At 41.2% G+C, this 23,147-nt stretch overlaps 1 protein-coding gene across 1 annotated transcript; it reads right to left on the bottom strand.

The window, feature by feature from the left end:
* Nucleotides 1-7,019: 7,019 nt before the first annotated feature.
* C4H12orf40 (chromosome 4 C12orf40 homolog) lies at nt 7,020-22,867 on the bottom strand. Its single transcript, XM_058023302.1, has 13 exons — nt 22,845-22,867; nt 20,794-20,833; nt 18,658-18,793; nt 17,102-17,234; nt 16,538-16,604; nt 15,844-16,047; nt 13,814-13,920; nt 10,744-11,267; nt 10,397-10,469; nt 9,679-9,739; nt 9,022-9,082; nt 8,212-8,294; nt 7,020-7,634 (listed from the first exon to the last, which is right to left on the bottom strand). Exons 1-13 carry the CDS (start codon nt 22,865-22,867, stop codon nt 7,020-7,022), a joined length of 2,127 nt encoding a protein of 708 aa, XP_057879285.1.
* Nucleotides 22,868-23,147: the final 280 nt, after the last annotated feature.

The following is a 23,147-nucleotide window of genomic DNA, read 5'->3' as shown; positions in this document are numbered from 1 at the left end:
AGTCTCAGCCTGGGGCTGTTTGTTAGCTGGTCTCCAGGGCAGGTTCTCACTCCCTTGTTTATCATGTGTTACCTGCATGTGTGTGTGTGTGATTGAGAAGATCTGCATAGTCCTGACATGGAGAAAGCTTCTGCCTTTTGAGAGTTAACTGCAGAACTACCAGGAATATTTTCTGCATGTTGATTTTGACAGAAAAATCTGGAGGGCTGTGTGAGTTTAATTTGGTTGGATACTTTTATAGGAGATATTGGGATCTGGGTTTCAAGAGGATACAGGGATCCATCTGTTTTTCTGATGTGTGAAACCTTTGCCTTAGCTAGCACACTCTGATTTTGGGGGCTGTGATATCCCATAAAAGCTCAGATAGAATCCTTAATGCCAAACAGGAAAGCAGGGGGTCATACACAGAGCAGTGAGATCTATTGTGTGAAGGAAGAAAGAGAAGCACACATCCAAAATGACCTGCCCACAGTCTTGTAACACATAAACACCAGCACCACTCAGGGGGGACTTAGGTGCCTTTTATTGCAGGTAGAAAATGGCAGGGAAATGAAAGGCTTCCAAAGCAGCCCTGTTCTGTGGATCATTCTTCAGAAGATCAGAACACACAGATCCTTACAAAGATGCAGGAGTTATGCTCAGTTAAGGAGCGTGGAAGCTGCAGTGTACTGATGCCAAGGGAGCACATCCCTTGAGGGGACTCAGGTGTGAGAGGGGAAAACAAAGGCTCCCCCCCTTTCACAAAAGCAGTGAATCACTGGTGTCCATCCCCACTGGAAAGAGAGTTACTTACAAATCATTAAATGTGGAGAAAGGGGCTGGAGAGGTGGGGAAGATCCATGCCTGAAGGAACAGGGAGAGTTTGGGGCCCATCAGGGTGGTGGTGTGAGATACATGAGCAGTTTGAGGGCAGAGGGGGCTGGATTAGCTAAACTTCATAATCAAGGTGATGTGTGAAATTGAGACTGGATCAGGTTGCCATGGCAATATGAGCAGGGAAAAACACAAAGCAAATCCTGAGCAGAGGCTGGGGGAAGGAAGGGATAAGGTGTGGAGGATGGTTAGTGAAGGGTGAGTGTGGGGACATAGTGTCCATGGTGTCTGTGCCTCACTACTGTGTGGTGTCAGGGGACAGTGCCAAGCTGTCCTGGGCAGAGGGGGGCAAACTCAGAAGGCAGCACTGGGCTGAGGATGCAGCTGATTCAAGATCTAAATATCTCTCTAAAACCAGAGGTTTTTTTCCCCAGGACTCAGATTCATAGCCTTAGTCTTCAATTTTTAATTTTTTTTTTACACTTCTTGAGTGCTGCAGTGCACTCTGTTAATTGCCTAATCTATCAAAACTGCATATATAGAGAGAATTAGTCCCCATTTCCATGGCCAGCTCTGTTCTCAGCTGTTCTCACCAGTTTGTGCATGGTGACAAGGCACAGGAGCAGGGTCAGGAGCAGGGTGAGCCAAGCCCTGCTCTGCTGGCACATGCTGCCCTTCTCCTTAACATGTGGCATCTTCAGCCTTCCCAGCCCTGCAGCTTTTCCTTCTCAAAACCATTTCCACAGCTGAGGCTGCTGAGACCCTGTGTCCCCATGCAGCTGCCACCAAATCACACATGCACATTTTCCACCTGAGGCCTTCACTCAGGGCCACTCAGCATGGCTGTGGCTGCAAAGGGGAGGCTGTTGGAAGCCACACAAGGAGCTGTCCTGCAAGTGCCAGGTGACTTCTTCATCCCTAAAGTGGCAGTTGTGGCCTGCAGCAGGTGGCCAGGTCTCCACTGAGAAGTGATGCCTTGGAATAAGCATTGCCATGAAATTGGTACTTGTTCTAATATATTCATGGGGAGATGGCATCAAAACTGTCTGGCTGCTCCCAGTGAGCTCCTTCATTGTCCAGGATGTCTGGTCAGTGTGCCCTGCCACGGGTTTGTCACAAGATGTGGCTGCAGTCAGTCAGTCTCATGCTGTATGGCTTTTCCTGTGCTCTCCCTGGTGTTTGAGGTGCCCATAACCTGCAGGTTGGCTGAGGGGACTGAGGTGGATGTCCCAGCTTTGGAACTAAGCTGGAGCTGCTGTCCCCACTGCTCTCCTCTCATGGGCTGCTAAAAACGATGGGATAAAAGTCAAGAGCAAGCAAAGTTTTTGTAAGCTGGCTGAAGGCTAAGTGCCACCCCCAGCCTGGGAGCAGATGAGATACCTTTTGTATTCCCTCTGTATGAGAAGCTTCCTTGTGGCAGGTGGGATTCACAGGGATAGCCTGGGTACCCTCACAGTCCCTGGTGGGGGAGTGATGAGTGCCCACAGTTAGTGCAGCCCAGGGCTGCTGGAGGAGCTCTGTGGCTGTGCACTCAGGGATGAGCTGGTGTCGGGGTGAAACTGCTGCTCTTCATTGCTGCACAGAAATGTGGGGGAGGAGAGGCAGGAGCTGTGCTCTAAGGAAGCGGAGCAGGGCAGGGCAGCAGGAGCACCCAGCCTCCCTCCCCACACACCTGCAGCTCCCCCTGCTCCAGCCCCAGGCCCTGCCTTGCTCTCAGCACAGGGAGGAGGTGGCTCAGGCAGTGGTGCCTCCATCTGCAGCAGCTGCTGTGAGCAGGCACAGCTTCCCTGGAGCCCCTTCCTGGCAGGGCTGATTCCCCAGCCCCAGCCTGGGGGTCTGTGATAGCAGCTGGCCCTGGCCCTGGCTCCAGCTGGCCCTGCTGTGAGTGGGGCTTGCACTGGGCAAGCTTGGAGATCCCTGCCAGCTTCTGCTGGTTTGGGGTTCTCCAGAAATTAATTTGTTTGCGTGGAGTGCAGCTTCTCTGGGGAGCAATGCTCCTTACAGATCTCCTGCTTCTCAATAATGACTCCAGCCCAGGAAATGAAATAAATCTTCTGCAGTAAGAAATATTGGTCTGTCCTGTGATCAGCCACAGCTTTGGGTCAGACCAGCACCCATGTGCTGAGTGTGACACTGGCAGTAAATCACAGCACTCTCTCTGCAAACGGGCACAAATAAATGGTTCATTTGGACATGCTTTCTTTCAGCTCTGTTAAACGATTCAACAGGCCTCTTTCAGCCTCCTGCCTTATCTTGACTCTCTCACTCTCCTCCCCTCTGTGTTTGGGCCCAAGATCCCCCATCACCTCCCACAGAGCAGGTGCACCAGCACCCTCTGCAGCCGTGTGCTGTGTGGGAGCTCACCAGGCGCTGCTCCCGTCACCTTGCACACCCAGAGGGCTGTGGCATCAGAGCAAGCACCACCAGGGTGTGCAGTCACTGCAGAACGCCTGGAGAGGGGGACACGTTCAGCATTCAGCTCAGAGAGTCAGGAGACCTGGCTGGAGTTCCACACCCCCTGCCCTGGAGAAGCAAGCTCTGGTTTGGGTGACTGGGACTGTCACCTGTAACCTCTCAGAGGCTGTCAGGGAGAAGAGGCTGAAGGAAGCATTGCAAAAAGGTGATTGACTTTCATGAGGACAGAGTAGGCGCTGAATGCAGAGACTTAAATGTTTTTTCCAGGAAACCTCATCCTCCCTCAATCTGCTATCTGTTAAAACCCTTGAAAAGCCAATTCACAGTTTCTACCAGAGAAATAATTACTTGTATGAAGACTTAAGCCTCTCATTTCCTATAATAATAATCCTTCATGAAAATAATAATAATCCTTCATGAAAATGAAATAAGAATTTCTACATTTGCGGAGGCTCTTGGCAGAACATCCAGCAACAAGCTGGTCCATTAATGACCAAACTTCTCTTGGTGCTTGCCCAGAAAATCTCACCTTGCAGGTTGCTGTAATTAGAGCTGATTTTGGAGGGAAATTAAGTTATGAGCTGTATATTAAAACTGATTCTGACTGAAGCTTACAGTAGTATTTTCAGTGACAGCCTTTCAATCTGTGTTTAGAAGTATTTGACTGCCACCAATAAACTCCTGGTTTTTTGCTTAATTACAGGTACCTTTCTGTCCTTTTCCCCAACAAAATTGTACTTACAATTGATGCTTCCCAAACAGTTAAATACATGTGTATTTCCATGGCCTCCCTGGAGGCTCAGCACGCTGCCAGGAAGAATGGCATGGATGAAAAAGGAGTGTCTCTGCCTAAGCTATTGCCTCAGAGAAAGCTGGTGGTGCCTGAGTGCATGTAGAGAGATGACAATCATTACATTTAGTGACATGACAATCATTATATTTAGTGACATGACAGTCATTACTGCTGCTGAATTATCAGCTGAAGAAAGCACAGTTTGAGGTTACTACTTGCTATCAAACCAAACTCAGCTCTTCCCTGAAGTCACAAAAAAATCAAGGGAAAGAAAGTACCAAAACAGAGGGGCAGACTGGTGCTGAGCCAAGGAGAAAGCACAAGTCTCCTTAATTACAATAATAGTAATGCAACTGCTTTAAAATACTTCTCTAGTGGCTATAAAGAGCATGCAGCCTTATTTGTTATCATTGCCAGCACACAAACCACTACAAAGATAGGTTTTTTTTCTTCTGATTGCTTTGCAATTACAGGTAAAAATGGGAACGTAATTTGAATTTATATACTCTCATCCAAAGGCTTTGAAACATGATTATCTACAGTGATTGATATCCCAAGTGGTGAATTATTGCATTAGAGACATACATGCAGCTCTTGTGTACAGTCAGTCAGAGGCTGAGTTTCTGGCACTGAGCAGTGGAATTTCAGTGCAGTCCAGGCTGAATGCTGGCTGGGATTGGACAGATTGTGAGATTTTCTCTATCAGTGGCTGGAGTGAAAATAAGTGATACCCCCTGAGAGGCTTTTAATGATGATAAATACGAGCAATAACTTAATAAAGAGGATTTGAAACCCCACACACATATATCCATATGGTGCAACTGTCCCTCTTTTCCCACCTAAGTTCCAACCTGCATTCTTTGTCCCTTAGGTTCATAGGCACAGACTGGGAATATGTTGGCTCAGGGGCCAGCTCTGCAGATCTGGAGTATCTGCCTGAACGTGGGTAGCTCACTTCAGTGTAAAACTAACCACAGTTTAAAAGTGCCAGCAAACAATGCCACCATCAGAGAGGAACCAGGAGCAGAACTTCCATTCCACTGCAAGTTAATGGCAGTTCATCTCTGTCTGGGTCACCAGCACCTCTCTAACCCAGACACCAAAGAACTCTTTGGCCAATTTTGCATCTGCTATGGTAATGAAACCCCTCTAAAGCACACAGTGTTGGAGCTTTTAGCTACGATGTGGCACAGTGCACTGCAGGCTGGCAGGCCAAGTGCCCTGGGGACACATCAGCTGTGGGGGAGGCTGGGAAGCTGGACACACACCACTGCAAGGACTGGCAGCTGTGTACCAGGTGTGAGGGACTTTGGGAAAGCAGCATTCAAACCAGCATGGGCCGCTGCTGGTGTGGCACAATCTGAATTGACTTTGTCACACTGAGTGAAAATCTGTGCTTTAGAAACCATGGCTAACAGCTGAGCTTTTAGAAAATCATAGCTGTTATTCAAATAAATGATATCTCCTGTGAAGAAGATGAATATTGCAGCTTAAAAAAAATTACTAGGGAGTTTGCTTTGACAACAAATTGGGCAACCTAGAAAAGAAAATCTGCTTGTGTCGAGCCTTAGGAAGTGGGCAGTGAATTGGCTAAGTGATAGTTACATGGTTTAGAAGTCTGGCTGTGCAAACCACTTCCTATGTATGCAATTTAGACATATAAAAGACAGTGCTATTTTCTCCCAAGAACAGAACAGTCCACTGAAATTTCTGAGCTGCTATTTTAAAAAACAGCACAGCCATAAACCTGCAAACTGTTGAGCAATGTAGACCTTCTTTTAAAAATGAGACTTAGCTTCAAAAAAAAAAAAAAAAAAGCAGCAGCAAAACCAACCAGCCACTTGTTGGATGATGAGAACAGAGACAAAGGATGGTGACGAGTCTCATCCAGGCTGGGTGACACTCACCCCTTCTACAAAGCATAGAAAAACCCCTGACCTGCTGGGAATAAGGGCAGGGAATCTTTTACCAGCAGACTCCAAGGGGAAAGCACAACATAATAATCTTATAGAGGCAAATCTCCTGTTCAAGGAAGTCTCCAGCATAACTTTTGCCCAAGCCCAGTTTGTGAAGAAGAGGAGCCCTGCATGCAGCCAGCTGGCCAGGCCAGCACAGGCATTTCTATATATACACATAGGCATATGTATATATATGTACACACACATACACACACAGAGTTAAGATAGATATCTATGCAGAAGTGAAGGTGTATGGATCTGTAAGTTGATGTTAGTAACAGCAAGTCTCCCTGACACCTTTACCAGGAACTTTTTAGAAGACAAGAATATAACCTAGAAACATTATCAGAAACTTTTATTTGCTGTGATTTGTAGCTTCACACAAATACTGAAGTGACAATGCAAGTAGTTCAGATTTTCAGTTTGCAGACAGAATACAGAAACACATGACAGACTTTTTTAGATTAACAGCCAGAAAATGAATGACTGGATCTGCTGTGGAAAGAAAATTGAGCATTTAAAAAAATTAATAAATTAGCTCTTTTAAAATTACATTCTATTCTATGTGTGCAGATGTACATTTTCTGTTTCCAATTTTTGTGTTTAGTATGAACACATGACAAAGGCAAGTTTTTCTGTTAAAATGGGTGAGAATCAGACAATGGCTCTGAACTCAGAGCCACGCTAAATATTTTTTGAAGTAGAACAACATCTTCCTATTACCTTAAAAGAAACATAGTCAATCAATTCTAAACTACAGAATCCTACAGATATATGGTGGGGAAAACAATATAATTCCCAATGTTTTTATTTACTAGGTTGTTGTAAAATACTTTGTTAATAGTTGGATATTTATAGAAACTCATACTTTGAGATAGCAGTAGGTAGACAGAAACCCATAATTATTGATAGTTAAAGCAAACAAACAGGAAAAGTATCTTTTGCCTAACCATGCTAGAAAAATCAGAAAATGCCAACTGAACGAAATACACTGAGAACAGGACAAAACTACTGTGTTCCTAACGTGCCGTTACAGATGATCACTGCTTCTCTCTCTCCTTCATTTTATCAATGTAGTCCAGCACCTCCAGAGTCCTGCTGCCGGCCACACTCAGGTACTCGCTCTCGGCAGAGAGGGCGCCTGTGCCGGCGCTGCCGCTGCCCGCGGGCTGCCGCCCCTGCCGCGCCGGCCATTGCCGCTCTCGGGCCGTGCCCGGGCTGCGGGCGGCGGGCACCGTGCCCGGGCTGCGGGCGGCGGGCAGCGAGCCCCCGCAGCTGCACACCCTCAGCGCGCCGCACTGGGTGCCCGCATCCACCTTCCCTGCGGTCACGGAGCCCTCGGTCTGCGACCACGCATCGCACCCGGCGCTGCTACCGACACGCTCCCTCCTAAGGGCGTGCTGGGATGGGCCCTGAGACAGAGCTGCGTGCGTTTTGTTTTCCTCCTCTATGGCACAAAAATTAGAGTCTTTCTCCTGAAGATTGTTTGCTTCTTTTCTAGCCAAAGTGCTGCTGGGCTTCATACCCACACTTTGGGTGTGAGAGCTCTTGGGGGCCTCTCTGCTCACTGAGGCTGAGAACAGGTTGGCACCACGTGCCTTCAAGGACTGTTCATTCAGATAATTCTTCTTTTTGCCTGTGTCTTCCTCTTCAGACTGCTTGAACAGAATTGTACAGTTGTAACTGCTCAAATAGTTCAGTAACTAAGGTCAAAAGCAATGACTTGCTAATAGCTAAGTGAAATAAACAGAAAAGGCAGAACTGTCTGCTTTTGGTTGTTTGTGGGGTTTTTTTTGTTCCTTCTCTAAGGATGGCCCTTAGTGAATATAAGGTGGCCAATGCAGACCTTCACTCTCACATGCAATTTATAATCTCACACCATGGCATTTTTGTGTTCAAGAATGACTGAAAACACAGGGCATCAAATCATTCTGCTTTACAGGCATGTAATGTAAGGCAGCTATACATAGAGGAAGGGCATAGAACATTGCTTAGCATCTTCCCACAGTCATGCTATGTAATTCCACAAGGCCAGCCATTATCAAGAGAACAGACCACATGTCTGTCAAACTACTTAGGAAAATTTACAGCTCATAATTTCTTGTCCTCATCACACATGAAGTTACCTCGTACAAAATAAAACTAGATTCCAGCTACATCCACCCTTAGGTGCACTTGGGCATAGAGATATGATTCAAATAAAGCCCTGCCAGCCCACAAGGATTTACTCACTGTGTCAGGACTGGAGCTCAAATAGCTCTCAGTCTGCCTTGGAGAGTAACTGTAAGACTGGCTGCTGAGTGGTGAGTCCACATCTTGAAAAATTAGATGAAAAAGAAAGAAAAGGTTACTCAAGGAACAATCCCCAAAGATCCAGCTCTCAAGTACAGCATGTAGAATTAAACATTACTATTTCTGATGCAGGTTTAAGATACTGTTTAAAGAGCAAAATGTTAGCAAGGTCAATCTAGTTCTCAGCAATAGCCAGTTCCTCTCTTCTCTTCTCAGGTAAACACATCTTAACAGAGGTTGTGGGATGGGGCCCCCAAAGCCTCAGCTGTGCTGTTAATCAGCAGCAGAACTGGGCTACCCAAAAAGGAGGAGGGACTCTGGAGAGCAGAGCCTGCATGAGAGCACAGCAGACTCCATGTGCACACTGGCTGCCATACAAGTTACATGCTTCTCTCTTGGAGGCCCTTGAGAGATCCTCTTCTCTGAAATGCAGCCAGCACACAACCCTACAGCTACTGAGGGAGCAGGAAGGATGTAGAATTGCCTCTCCTACTCCCCTCCCTCTGTCCACACGTGGAGTGACAGCATATAGTCTAGTGGAAGAGAATAACTCTTCAAGGAAAAGCAAGCACAGTTAATTCTTAGTTACCTGGTAATGCTAGTTGTCTTTTTACAGTGCTGTGAATCAGAAATACACCTTATCAAAGTTAACATCCTAAAAACATCATTCTCCCTGGCTTTAAAAGTAACTTTTTCAGTTCCACATGTAAAGAAAACATTTTTAAGTGATAATGTATAAATAGTACTAACCCATCTCTTGAAGATATGAACTCAGTCCAAACTTACACCCTTTCTCTTGTGCTGTTGTGAACTGTTAAAAATAGTAAGTAAAGTAAGTAAGTAAGTAAGTAAGTAAGTAAAAAAATAAAAGGTATTAATAGTAAGTCTTCAGCTGGATCAGCATCTCAGGTTAAGAGAGGAACATTCAGTTTCTGTATTACCTAAAGGAATCACTGCACTGTACCACAAATTATTTTAAGAGGTATTTTTACTCCTGAGTTGTACCATATGTGGCTTCCACAGGCAAGACATCTGAAACACTTTTTATATGTATGCTGGCACAAAGCTCCTTTATAATACTGAAGCATCCTGCATATAATGTCTGGGCATTGCCTCCAGAACCTGACCCTAAGTGTTGATGGGTAACTTACCCAGTGCCTTTCAGGCATCAGCTAAAGTGTGAATGAAACAATGTGCACTGTGGACCTGTCTATCTGAACCACGTCACTAGCAGCAGTTCTGTCTGAATTCCTTCTATAAACCACCATGGAAAAGAAGCTTCTATGGTAGTTAATTCAGTGAAGCTACATTCAGTTTCTAACTGTTGTGGACAATCCTTCTCCACCTCAAATGAATCATGTAAACAGTGGGTTTGACAAAAAAAAAAGACATCTTTTTAAAAGTTACCTCTTCAAATACAAAGACATGGTTCTGGTTCCAGGCTGTTTCCTTCACAGACTTGTCGTCACTGAGGAAGGCAAACACAAGTTCTCTGATAAGTGATTTTTCCCCAGTATTTTTATTTTCTTTCTGAGTTAAATTCCTTACTGGTGACTTTTCAATTTTTACTTTGTCTTCAGTAACCATTAAATGCTTCCCACTACTGAGATCACTGGACTTATCTCTGAACCTGAGATTTAACACCAAGAATATGTTTTTCATAAACTTCATTTCTGTTGAAATGCAAAAGGGAATTGAAGCACTAACAGAAGATAGTGCTGTTTTGTAAAATGGAAGGTACTATGTATCAGTCTCTGAAAAACAAGTCTTTAGTAAAACACAGAGCACTCAGCCCAGAGGAGACACTTGCTCTGTAGCCAGTGGAATGAGACAGAGTGTTTTAAAAGACAAGACAGATCAACAGCTTAACTTCAGGATCTCCAAACTGCCCCATGAAGCAGTATTTCTGTCTGTTTATTATGGGCAGATACACAGAGGCATAATGGGCTTTCCTGTGCATAGATTTATTCACATTGTACGGTGCTATTTTCACTAAGAAAACCTGAGTCCTCAGTAATACTGTTTAGAATTCTGCCTTCTTGTGCTCTTAGCAGGATTTCTCCAATTCAGCAAAGTCTCTGCAGTTATCACTGGCTAATAGATTGGTAATTTCCATGACACTCACCTTTTTTTTCTTGAATAATTCTGCACATTCTCCTTTAAGATATTCTGCTGATCATGGTAATAAGCCAATGTCTCTAAAAGTAAAAAAAAAAAGTAAACTTTGATTTTGAAATGCAATAGAATAAATACAATTTAAATGCTTTATTCTATTTGCAATAGAATAAATATAATAAAAGTTTCTGTCAGGTTTTTAAAATAATTTAAATGGTGGGTTTTAAAATTACGTGACTGCATTCTGAAGATTCATGATGTTTTCAGTTGGGGCAGATACATCTCTGGTTATAAGAACATATATCTTTAAAAGGAGAATAAAACCCAGAATACATGTCCTTAAAATATGACACGCACCAATTTTTTCAAGGTTTGCTCTTCTTTCTCTCTGTTCACAGGGCATGAAGTAGCGCTGTCCCTCATGACAGTTCTGCCGGTGTGCTTTATGAAGTGCACTTGTTTCCTTGTAGCTTGTACTTGACACATTATTACTTTTAAGGAAAACCTGTTCTGGAGCTGTGAAAATGCCTTCAAGGTGTCTGTCTACAGAATCTTCTTTTGCATTGATTGCAGGATAAACCCTTCTAGTGTCGTAAGAATAATTTCTGTTGGTAATTTGATTTCGAACATCAGGAACAGTGAAAAAAATGTCATTATTGCTTTGGTTAGAAAAAGGATTAAAATGCTTGGTGGAAGGATTATTATGGATTGGTTGGCTCTCTTCTTCAAATAGTGCCAGAAAGGAACAACCACTTCCATCTTTCAATCCTGCAGTTTCTTTCACAACATCAAATATTGGTTCTTTTATTCCTTCATATTTTTCTGATTCATTACTGGCTATTATCACTGGATTTTTCCTGGCAGAATTCATGTAGTCTGGCCTGGGGGTAGGCAATGAGGTATAACAGGGGTAGAAGAGAAAAAACCATTTTGCTGAGTACACAAACAAGCAAAATACTGTTAACACAACACTTTATGATAATTTGATGATAAAAATATCAAAAACTTCACTGCTCATTACACTTGATTTTGTCCTAAATATACAGTATTTCAACTGAAAAAGTGTGTATTTTATTATGTTTTATATCTACTTTATGGTAAGATTGATTTAAAGGGGGTTCTATTTCTTAATGTCTCCAAATATACAAAGCCATGGAGCACATCCTCCTGGACAGAGAACTGTGATTTATAAGATCAGCCACAGCATGTCACTGCTGCTCCACCAGCTGACCAAAGGCGGCCACATCAGGGAGAAAAAGAAAAAGAGGAAAAGAGTTTCTTCCATTCATAAAAGTAGTTTGCTTAAGACTGTATTTCTCTTCCATGTTGAAAGCCCATAACAGGTGACTTTCATTTGTACTTGAAATCAGTAATCCTGATTCAGCACAGAATTTTTCTATTTCACAGTCAGGAGGCCAGTCAGACATTTTGTTATGCCTCTACTTCCCTATCCCACTTCTGAAAGTAGTGGTTTTGAAGATTTTATCATGTGAGCATCATGGACATGAAAGCCATCATGCTTTCACTTACTTGGCTCTTAATCTAACATTTTCACTGGGTTTTTTTCCAGGCTGGATCTGCTGACTGACCTTTCAGAAACTCTGAGCTAAAAGTTGAGATTCTTCTGAAGGACAGAGATCTGGCAAAAAAAGGCCATTCAAAAACAAAAAAAAAAAAACAAAACCCTTTCTTTAAAACACTCTAAGGAAGGCTGACAATAGAACTTGAAACTGAAAGGTAGTACAGAAAACTTTTACTGGAGAAAATGCTTGTGGTGTTTTGATCAGCAAATACTTGGAATGGGATAAAGATTCTATGGAATTTAAATGAGAAACTAGTTTTCTCTAGTTACAGAAACCTTACCAGGACAGTTATAGAAGACTAAACACACAAGAGTTTATTTCAGAAGATACTTGGATAGATCTACATGAGGAAGGTAAAACCATTTTGTGAAGCAATTCAGAGAGCCTTTCTCAACTCCAGCTGAATATTTTGTTATGCAAAATAAAATTTAAGAGTAGATGAGGAAATATGACATTAAAACTTTTAATTAATATTTAATAACCTTGAAGTGCCACAGGTCTTAGAATTATGGACATTGATTACATCATCAGCATGTTACATTAAACAACTGTATAAATTGACACCCTACTTTTCACATACAGTGAAAGAAACTCCCTTCACAGAAGAATTTTTGTGATCTCTTGAGGTATAAGAATTTATGGCTACAATGGATGAAAACAAAATGAGGACAATACAAAGAAATGGATCTGAAGAGCAGTTGAAAGGAAATGGTGTTAGTGACCCATGAACAGGTAGAAGATGAGGGGATGTGACATAAGCAGATGAGTGCAGGCCTGATGGCTGGCGGAGAAAGGAGAGATGTAGGTGAGATGAGGTTATACAGGGCTCAGTGTAAATATATAAATTGAGAATTCACTCAAATGAGCAGCAAGATGAATTCTACGCTCATTTTAGGTTTTGCTGGAGAAAGCCAGGAGAAGCCACAAGAAGAGTGGAAGTTAAAGGGACTGATGTGTTTAGTTATTATTTGGCCAGTGATTTTATGGGTCACTTGACTCCCCAAGCAAACAGCCTGCAGGCCCTTCAGGAACAGCAAAATACTGTATGGCCTTTTTATGTCTCTATCCAGCCTAAGCTAGGGATGGACAGGAACTTTCAACCAAATGGCAGACTGATGGAATAGAAGGAATAAAGTAAGATTAGCTATGTAAGACCTCTAGGTCCAAGGGAAAGCTGCTGGAAAGAAAATTAAATAAAATGTTCAGTACAAATGAGTCTGGCCCTAAATCATCTGTGATTTGAAAGAGTTTTAATCAGCACATACAAAAAGAAATATATTCTCAATTTCTATCCATTCTTTTAAAAACAAAGTGTATATTCTCATACAAGTATTATTGAATCAATTATAGGGAAAAAAGAAAGCTATAGTAGGATCACATATGAAAGAGAAGGACAGAAAATGGGTGTTCCTGGAACCCCTAGCATAAATAATGCAGGTGCAGATGCTCAATTGCTATTGCATCAAGATTGTCAGAAAAGCACTTGCAACACTGCCCAGAACTAATAACACCTGGGGCAGCTTCCCCCTCCTCGTGGCCTCTTAGTAAATCTGTGCTATCATTCAAAGTGAATTCAGCAACACTATCATGTCTGTGACATTGCAAAAAATAGATCATGATTCCAAGTGCCCACCCAAAACTCAGATTTTGTTTAAATAGCTTTATTTAAATAGCTTCAGATTTTTATTAAAATAGTTTTGTTTAGTATTTCCATTTGATTTCAATTTTTGTTTGAAAAACAGTCAGTGAAAAAAACAAGTAGCAATAAGGTTTTGATTATTTCAGTATTTTTCTTAATTAAACTTGACCATTATTTTCCTCATTAATGTAAAATCACTGCCTACCTATCAAATGGCTTGAACAGCTCCTGAGGCACTGTATCAGACTTCCTGAAAATACACTGGCTTGGAGGGTTTGTATTCCAAGGGTCTTGATCAAAGCTGTTACCTGGCTGAGAAAACAGTAGAAGCTGTCAAACTGTGAATATACATAATTGTCTTTAAAACTTTCAACTTGGGTTTGTAAACAATACTCATATTTTCCCACTATTTTTATTTCTTTACATCTTTACAGCAGAAGCCCAAACCTCCTTACAGCCCAACTGTTGCCAAACAAACTTTAGCCAACAGATAACTACTTTGAGCAGGAAAGTAACAGACAGTTTTTTCTCATCCTATTGTCCATTCATCTGGTTCATAGCCACCCATTTTGGCTACCAGAATCCCGTGGGAAACTTCATCAAAAGCCTTCCTAAAGGCAAGGTGAATAATGCCTGCTCTTCTCTCTAATTCCCAGAGACACTAATTCCATCACAGAAAGCAATTGGGTCCACCAGCTAGAGTATGACCTTGCAAAATCTGATGGCTGTTGGCAGACATCTTCTTCTTCCTCGTGTACCTTGGAATTGCCTCTGGGAGCTTAGCTCCTTAATCCTTCCAGGGACAGAGGTGAGATGATGCTTCCCCAGATCATGCCTACATTTTTGCAGATGGACAGAACATTTGTGTATTTCTTCTCACTGGAAAGCTTCTCTGCTCCCCACAGCCTTACAAGGGTGATAAATATCTGCCTTGCAGTGATGTCATCCAACACCCTGAATATACTAGGTTGGACTCTGTCCAGTCTCATGTATTTCTTTATGTCCAAGTTACAATGGATTCTCTGACTTGTTCCTTCCCTACTGGTTCATTAAACTCCCCTCAAATCCTGACTGCATTTTAAGATGAGCCAGAGAGAAGATTTTGTCCGAAAAATATGAAGCAAAGTAGTCTTTGAGTACCTCAGGCTTTTCCATGTAACCTTTCACTAGGTCTCAACTGTATTTAGCAGAGGACAGCATTTTCCTTGCTTTCCTTTCTTTGATAACATACCTGCAGAAGTCCTCCTTGCTGTTCTTCTCACCCATTGTGATTCTCAGCTCTGGCCATGCTAATGCCACCGCTCCCAGCTGAGGGGATGCTTCTGTCTTCTTCCTGCCTTGCCCATCCCTCTTTGCATCTGACCTCAGTCAGGGGTTCCCTGATTCTGCCAAACTGGCCTCCAGAATCAAATAATTCTCTTGCACATAGCAGTGGACACAGCATAGTTGTGTTTTGAAAACATATTTCTCAGGCTTCTTTGTTCTTCAGGTCAGCTTCCCGTGAGTTTTGGCCTACTCATTCCCTGAACAAACCATCATCTCCCTTTCTGAAACCCCTCAAGCATTTCTTCCTCACTTACCTCAAAACTTCAGAATACCATTGGTGAAACACATTGTTTTTTGTATTATTTCCAATGACTAATATATTTGCTAAAAATAAAGCATATTATATTTGCTATCACTTTTTTAAGGTGATTCTTTTAAAAATCACAAAGTTAACAAAAAGAAAAAATAGTAAAATGCAGCAGAACAAATAACTTTCAACTGTTACTTAAAAGTAAAGAGTTAAATCGCAGAGCACTGAAAATGCTGTAAGAACTATGTTAATCACTGAGACATTAAAAGACAAAAAATTAGGTCATGGGATCACCTGGGATCATGCAACACCCAGTTACACTAACTGTATGTTTAGGAAAGCTGTATTTCTAGCTGTAATATATTTCAGATTTCTTTAACCAAATTTACAAGCCAGAAGCTAAAGAAAGCCACCAGTATGTGACTAATTCTCTCTCTGCAGATTTCAGCAACACTGAGAGTTCAGTGAACAAAAGCTCAAGTTGAGCTTATTTCAGAGCAATAAAATAAATATATTTGTATGTACAGAACATTCATTGCCACCAGCCTACAAAAAATGTTGATCAATCAAAATTACCATTACGGTTACACTAGTTTTACACACCAAATAAATGAAAGGTAGTTTAAAGTAATTCCATGGAAGTAAAACATTAACCAAACCTGGTTTTGCAGCTTTTTTTCATAGATCTGTTCCCAAACATTGCCCATTAGTTTTGTGTTGAAATTTTCTTCTGAAAGCTGTGTACAGTTAGAGAACTGAAAACGAGAGGAGGGCAATGGACAAGCGCTAAAAACTCTTGCCAAGTTGTCTTCATTTTCCACACTAGAATCAACATTGCCTAATTCCATTACTTGTGGAATGAGCTAGACAAAACATAACAAAGACATATTTTATTTAGCTAAAACTGTTTTGACTTAAGCATAAAGTTCAAAGTAATCAAGCTATTCTGCATCTTTTACAGTTCTGCACATAAACCACAAAGAAGAGAAATTTTTCTATATTCTGATACAAAATTAGAATTCTGATATAGAATATAGAATTTCTATATACTGAATTTTCACTAAAAACTTAAAGCAATAAGGGCTTATTTCAGGGAAACATGTAAGTAACTACTTAATCTGAAGGATGCACACAAATGCTATCCTGAGGAAAGATGGATATAAATACATTTTTTGCTTTTTTTCAAGAAATATATAAGCAGCATGAAAATAATTTATCCATATAGTCTTGAAGAGAAAGAAGAGTTCATGTGTTTCAGTATCCATGAGATTTGTCCACTCTTTGAAAAATCACTTTAAAATACAGTAATTACTGCACATTTTTAGTCTTATATCATAAGAATAATAAACTTACCTTATGCCGGTGTTTTACTTTTTCTGAGAGATGTTGTCTTCTGCTTTCCAAAACTTGCTTTTGTAACCTTGCAAAATGAATAAAAACAGCCTATGAAATACGAGATCAAAGCAATTAAAATATTCTGAGCATTAATTTCAGAATAACTTAGAAATATTTTTCCACACATCTTAAAACAGCCTGATTGTTAGGCAGTTGTGAGCAGCCTGTCTGTGAGTTGGTCACTTTAGGGGGTCCAAAGCTGGATGGGAAACAGTGTAAGTGCATAATGCTGCCTGAATAACCTGCTTTGAGATAAACTTAGTATAAGTACCTGACATGAGTACAGACACTTAAGCATTTTTAAAAAAAATCTCTCAGCTTCATGTGCAGTTTTTTATTCAGAATTTATTAATTACTCTCTCATAGTAAGAGTACCACTGGAATGACAGGACTGGTTGTGAAACTTCCCTGTTTACAATGGCATGTTTATGTTTTCTTAATACCCCAAATGTTAAGACTATAATGAAATACCTCTTCCAGAACCTCACTATTGCATAATTATTGCCTATTTTATACAAGTACCTGCTCTGGAGATCATCTAAGTTTGACTTATGTTGTGTACGTGGGGGTGATGTGGGAAGCTCTAAGTTATGTCTCCTGATGGGTTTTTTTTCATCTTCAGTGATATCAATGTGGACTGGCTTCCTCAAGTTCTCTGCAATGAATGTATTTGTTATGTCAGTGCTGGGCTTGGAGAAAGTTCAGAGGTTCCTGAATTTTCATTAGAGTACAAAAGCTGTTGTTTTATATTTCTTAATCCATTTAAAGCCATATTTGCTTCTTTCTTTAATACAAAATATAAAAACTCTATTCTTTAATACAATTCTTTAATACAAATAGTTTAATTCTTATTTAATATTTCTTCTCATTAATATTTATTCTTTCTTCAATACAAAATACAAAAACTCTATTCTAAATGGCACAATAATATAAAATTATTGAGTCAGCCACTGTGTGTGTACAGGCTCTGTTGCCTTCCTCAGTCGCCTTTTCTGAGCATAGGACAAAATATATCCCATAATCTGGTTTATGAATATGTCACAGATGACAAGAATCATAGAATCACAAAATCATTTATGTTGAAGAAGACCTTTAAGATCATCGAATTCAGCCATAAAATCAGCACTGCCAAGTCCACCATTAAACCATACCCTTAAGTACCACATCTACATTTAAAGAGCTAGGACTCAAGTTTTTGTGATGTTTCTCAAGAAGTTTAATAATGGATTTTAAGAAAGAGAATCTGGGTAGAACTGACATGACTATTCCAAATGCCTCCAAAGTTATGAAAAAGGAAAGGGATGGGAAATGGACCCACTCAACAGCAAAGAGGAAAATAAATGAATCTGGGGTAAAATTAATGACTAGAATGGGGAAGGTAATAAGTGTGTGTAGTGGTTTAGGAACAGTATTCTCCAATTTAGTGTTCCCACAGATACACTTCAAACCATGCACTGCTTGCTCCCTCTCCCTTCTCCCTCCTTTCCATCTCCCTCTCCCTTTCCTTCTCCCTCTCCCCATCACTCTGCAGAGGCCAGAGAGGAGAACTGGAGGCACAAAAGGTAAAGATCAGGGGTTGAGATAAGAACAATTTACTGGAAGCAGCAATGAAACAAGAAATTGTATTCATAACAGAGTGATGATTCACAGGCAGGTGCTCCCCACAGGGAGCACAACATTCCCTGGCCACTCACCTCCCACTGCCCACTGAAGGATGGGACTCCTTCCCCTGTGAGGTGTAGAATCACATCCCCTGCATGATGTGAGGAGGTGTAGAATCACCTCAGGGTCCTGGCCATGCCTGTCCTGGCTACTGCAAACATTCACCCTGCCCTGGAACCAGGACACTGCACAAGGCTTTAAAGGGGAAGTAGGCAGGAGCCAGGGTTGCTTGATTCCTCTTATGCCCAGACTTTTTATTCAGTCATAATTTTTGTATTAACATAAAAGTTTTTACTTTAAAAATAAATCAACATTTACTTGAGGGTTAAGTTGTTAATGGAAGAACAAGAACTAAAATAACAGCAGCAATAGTTAAGAATAACAAATTCTGATGTGTCAGAATACCCAAAACTCACCAGTGTTTTCTTTTTTGGTTGATATCTGGTTAACCACATATAGATTAAGAAGATCCAAACTGACTGCTGAACTTTTAGGAGACGATACTTCCAGGAGCTTCATTTTTGACTTAAGTTTCTTTCTTTCAAAGTATTCCTTAATTTTTTAAAGGAGAGAATAACTTTTTGACAGAAGCTTCAACCATGCATTACCAGTATAGGTAATTCTTTTGAAATTAGCAAGCAAGCCTTAGTAAACTAGTCCTAATATAAAAGCACAGGGTTAAGTATCTCTGAATTCTCATGCCCTGTTTGCTCTTAATTTATTTTTATTGCCTTGAAAAAGAATGTAAATATAATTTGGTCATATTCAAAATAAATCATTGTTATCTTGATGTCAAAAATTTAGTCCTTAAATGCTCATTTCTCAAACTTTCTGTACAACCACTAAAAATATTTCTTAAAATAAAAGATACCAAATGTGACAAGGACAAAGTCCTAAAAAAATTTAAAGGATCTTTTCAGAAAGCATATAAGATAAGCAAATTAATCAGCAAGATTACATACACCAGATGTGCCATCTATAATGATACAGAGTTTATTGTTCTCCAAATTTCTCTCCTGACAAAGAAAATAGTCTTCTGGCAAAAAAAAAAAAAAAAAAAAAAAAAAAAAAAAAAAAAGAGAAAAAGAAGTCTCTGGGATTAGGAATTCAGAAAGAATTTTTTTAAAAGGAATAAAAAGAGATATGACTGACACTTTGAATTTATCAGGACAATAATATAGGAAACAAACATCTCCATTTTGCAGAGACTATTAATAACCATCCTAAAATCATTAATTACAGCAGATGAATAAATAAAGCCAGTAAGATTTTTTTTTCTAAACAAAATACAGATATTGAAAACTGAAGGCTGTGCCAAAACAAAAAATAGCATTGGCTTTTCTTCTGAAGTGTAATCCCTGTCATGATTGCAGGTTACAAATAACTAATATACCTAACATGTTTGTTGGTAACTAATTTTTAGTATCATTTATTATTATCTTTAGCTTCCCAGGATAATATTATCTATGGAAAATATCTGTTCTTCAGTTAAGATGAATATCTTCAGTAAGGTAAAATCATCCTGTGTACAAATCAACACTTCAAAACTCATTTTACTTTAGGACCCACACCCCCAAAATGTAACCACTTCCCTTCAGTGTCCCAGATGTTTTTTCCCCATCACCTCTAAATTACCAATTTACTAATAAATATGTAATAGTAATTAGAAAACTACCACTGTATTTAGTAACTTAGTACTACATTACTAAAAACAGTCCTGTATTTTCTTGTTTTCCCTCCCCACTGAAACAAATTACATAGTTGTAATATAAATTATGTGGCTTAGACCAGTAATCCCTGAGAAAACAGAGAGCTCACAGGGCTCCAGGAAACTGGGAACGTGGTGGGGACAAGGTGCTGATTGGTCCCACATTCCCATATGTAAATGTTTCAATTTGAGTAATTGTCTCTATACAGTCAGCCTGCTTTTCCTCAACCTCTGTATGCCTGTGCACCTGCTCTGGGTATTGGGGGTATCAGCTTCAGTGCCTCTTTCTTCCCTGCTGCTGAGGAGGAAACTGACTCCACTTATTATGGTTATGGCAATTTTCTCTTGCTGTTTTCTTTCCTGTTTGAAATGTCTCCTGCTATGCCAGGGATAAGTTTGATTCCCTTATTTCCACTTTCAGATTCAAAATACAAATAAAGCATCCTCCTTTTGCAGATGCCAGAAGAAGGACTTTAATTTACATGGCCCAGAAGGATGGCTGTGTAGGGGTGTGTTGGGCCAGCTGACCACATTGTTATCACCTGAGGCTTCAAGCAATCCCTTGTGTTCCCACATACCAACTCAAAATGGTAACAGAAGTAATCCAGGAAAGCCAAAACTGGGCAAAGGCCAATTCATTCATTCACTCACACCTTCTCTTCTTGTTGTAATTCAGTTTAGGAAATCTAGAACAAGACTTTTACCCTCAAAGTCAGGGAAACACATTTAACTGTTTAGCTACTGTTTTGAATCTCACTCGAAATGCTTTGAAAGTTTTACCTAAGTGAACCCACCAAAGCTTTTATATAACAATATAAAATCCAATATGGCTGAAACCGTTTACCTTTTGTTTTCTCCTTTCTTGCTTTAATATGATTCTGCTTCTGTAAAATGCAAATAATTGTCATTTTAATTGCAAAAGTGCAATCTTGAGTCATGGCTTGAATTTCTCATCAGTGGTTCTGAGTTTTAGGACACAAATATGTTAATGTTATATGTATGTTATGTTATGTTATGTTTTATGTTATGTTATGTTATGTTATGATGATCAAACCTTCAGGTAGTAAAGTCAACATATCTCTGTTGAAGTAATTTTGACTGATCCCAGTTTACTCCAGTAAGGATAGGAACACATTTGATAGTAGGTTATCAAACACATTTAACATGAGAAAAGAAAACAGGAAAAGCTTTTAATCATTTGACTTGTAATGCACATTTCATCAATTTGTAATTTCTTAAAACTTAAGAAGTCTTTGTCAATATATTATTTCCTCCTAATTTTCTTTGTCATGCTGCAATATAGCTACAAAACTATATTAGCAAACAAAAGGAGCACTATATGAGCTTTTACCTTTTGGGACTTTTCAGAACACTGGGGACCTTTTGTAAAACAGGAAAGCAAAACAGATTGACATTACAAGTTGCTGTTGTTTGTTCAATATAGGAGACAGTTATACCTCCAACTACTTGTCTCACCTGTCAAACACAGCCTTATGTGAAATGCTTGTAGAACTTGATGCATAAAATTGGAAGTTGGAGTCACTGTTCCATGGGCAGAGTGAGCATGGCTGCAGTCCTTAGGTCATTAAGATTAGGACTTTTTGTGAAGGTTAGAAATATAGAGTATTCGCTTGGAATTACCTTTTGCTTAAAGCTAGAGCAAACTTTCCAAACATATGCATATAACATTGCAGTGGGCAGGAAAACCCAATGACCTGTAGTTTTTCTGACACCTAAAAGGTAAACCCCAGATTCACCCAAGGAACCCTGACAGATACTACCAGCAGCAGCAAACAGCAGGTTGATTTGTATTTGCTGAATGTGTGCAGTACTCCTACACACTGGGTTTTCTTACAGAGGATATGGGAGGCAGGCATTTAGGACAAAGGTCGGGTTGGTGTTTTGGGGTTTTTTCCAAGTGAAACTCTCCCTTTCTCCTGCTTCACAGAGGCAACATTCAGAAAACTCAGTTTGCTGGGAAGACTTTTAGATGGGTAGGGTGTTCTTTTAGTTTGATTCTGCATAGTCTGGATGATTCCACAGCTGTGTTCAGCAATGCTGCTTCCCAATGGCCGACAAAATCTGTGGGGTTTACATTTCCAGTAGATTGCAGAGGGCACAGCACCCAAAGAAAGAGAACATTATCTTTTTTCTTTTTTTATCATTAAACTCAGTTTGTGATGCTTTACTATTTCAGTGACTCTCAATACCTGTACATCCTTTTCCCCAAATGGTAACCACTGCTTTTTGTGAGGGCATCAGAAAGGCCTCACCCAGCCCCTGTCTGTGGAGAGACAAGAGCCCAAACATGACTCCCTGCCTGGGGTGGGAGGGCACCTGCACCTTCCAGAGTCTGGCTCCGGAGGGGACTCCGGGGCTGTCACACACCATGGCCTGCTGCTCTGGGAGGGGACACCAGGCCTGAAACACACACACTGGGGCACGACTGTTCTGTGAAGAGATACTCATTTGGTCACAAACACCATGGCCATGCCCAGTTTGTGAGGGGAGATGAGGACTGAAGCACACACCATGGCTGTGCTCAGTTTGTGAGGGAAAATGAGGACTGAAGCACACACCATGGCTGTGCACAGTTTGTGAGGGAAAATGAGGACTGAAGCACACACCATGGCTGTGCTCAGTTTGTGAGGGAAAATGAGGACTGAAGCACACACCATGGCTGTGCTCAGTTTGTGAGGGGAAAGGAGGACTGAAGCACACATCATGGTTGTGCTCAGTTCATGAGGGGACCCCATGGCTGCCACACAGAACATGGCAGTGCCTGGTTTGTGAGGGGGCATAGGGTTGTTAAACACACCATGGTGGTGCCCAGTCTGTGAGGGACACTGACAAAGCATGGAGCTGTTTCTGTCGGCTTTGAAGAGTTTCACTTACCGACTGCCGCCCACCCAGTTCATTTTCTGCTGCTGAGGAGGCAGGCAGGGAGGGAGGGCTGCCCGGGGCACTGCTGGCACTGTGGGCAGAGGCAATGGCTACCCCAGGATGGTTCGCAGCCTCCCTGCAGGGCCACAGGGCCCTCGGCGGGGCCTCCTCCACCCTGCGAGCACCAGGGCAGCTGCTCCCCATGCCCCAGGCTGGCAGGGGAGAAGGAACGGTGGTACAGGGATTGACAGACAAAGGGGAAGGATGCAGATGGCCAAGTGAGGCACTGATGGCAATGCCCTGGTTACTGCTGCC

This window comes from Melospiza georgiana, chromosome 4 (assembly GCF_028018845.1).
Source record: "Melospiza georgiana isolate bMelGeo1 chromosome 4, bMelGeo1.pri, whole genome shotgun sequence".
NCBI classification, from domain to species: Eukaryota; Metazoa; Chordata; class Aves; order Passeriformes; family Passerellidae; genus Melospiza; species Melospiza georgiana.
Note: the sequence above shows the minus strand (reverse complement) of the source record. Positions and strands in the feature narration are given on the sequence as shown.

Coding starts and splice junctions, on each gene's coding strand:
- C4H12orf40 (XM_058023302.1), bottom strand. CDS start 22,867: ATGAACTGGGTGGGCGGCAGTCG. Junction 13,921..15,843: donor AAAAAAAGCTGCAAAACCAG/GTTTGGTTAATG, acceptor CTGTTTTCTCAG/CCAGGTAACAGCTTTGATCA. Junction 9,740..10,396: donor AATTATTCAAGAAAAAAAAG/GTGAGTGTCATG, acceptor TGCCTTCCTCAG/TGACGACAAGTCTGTGAAGG.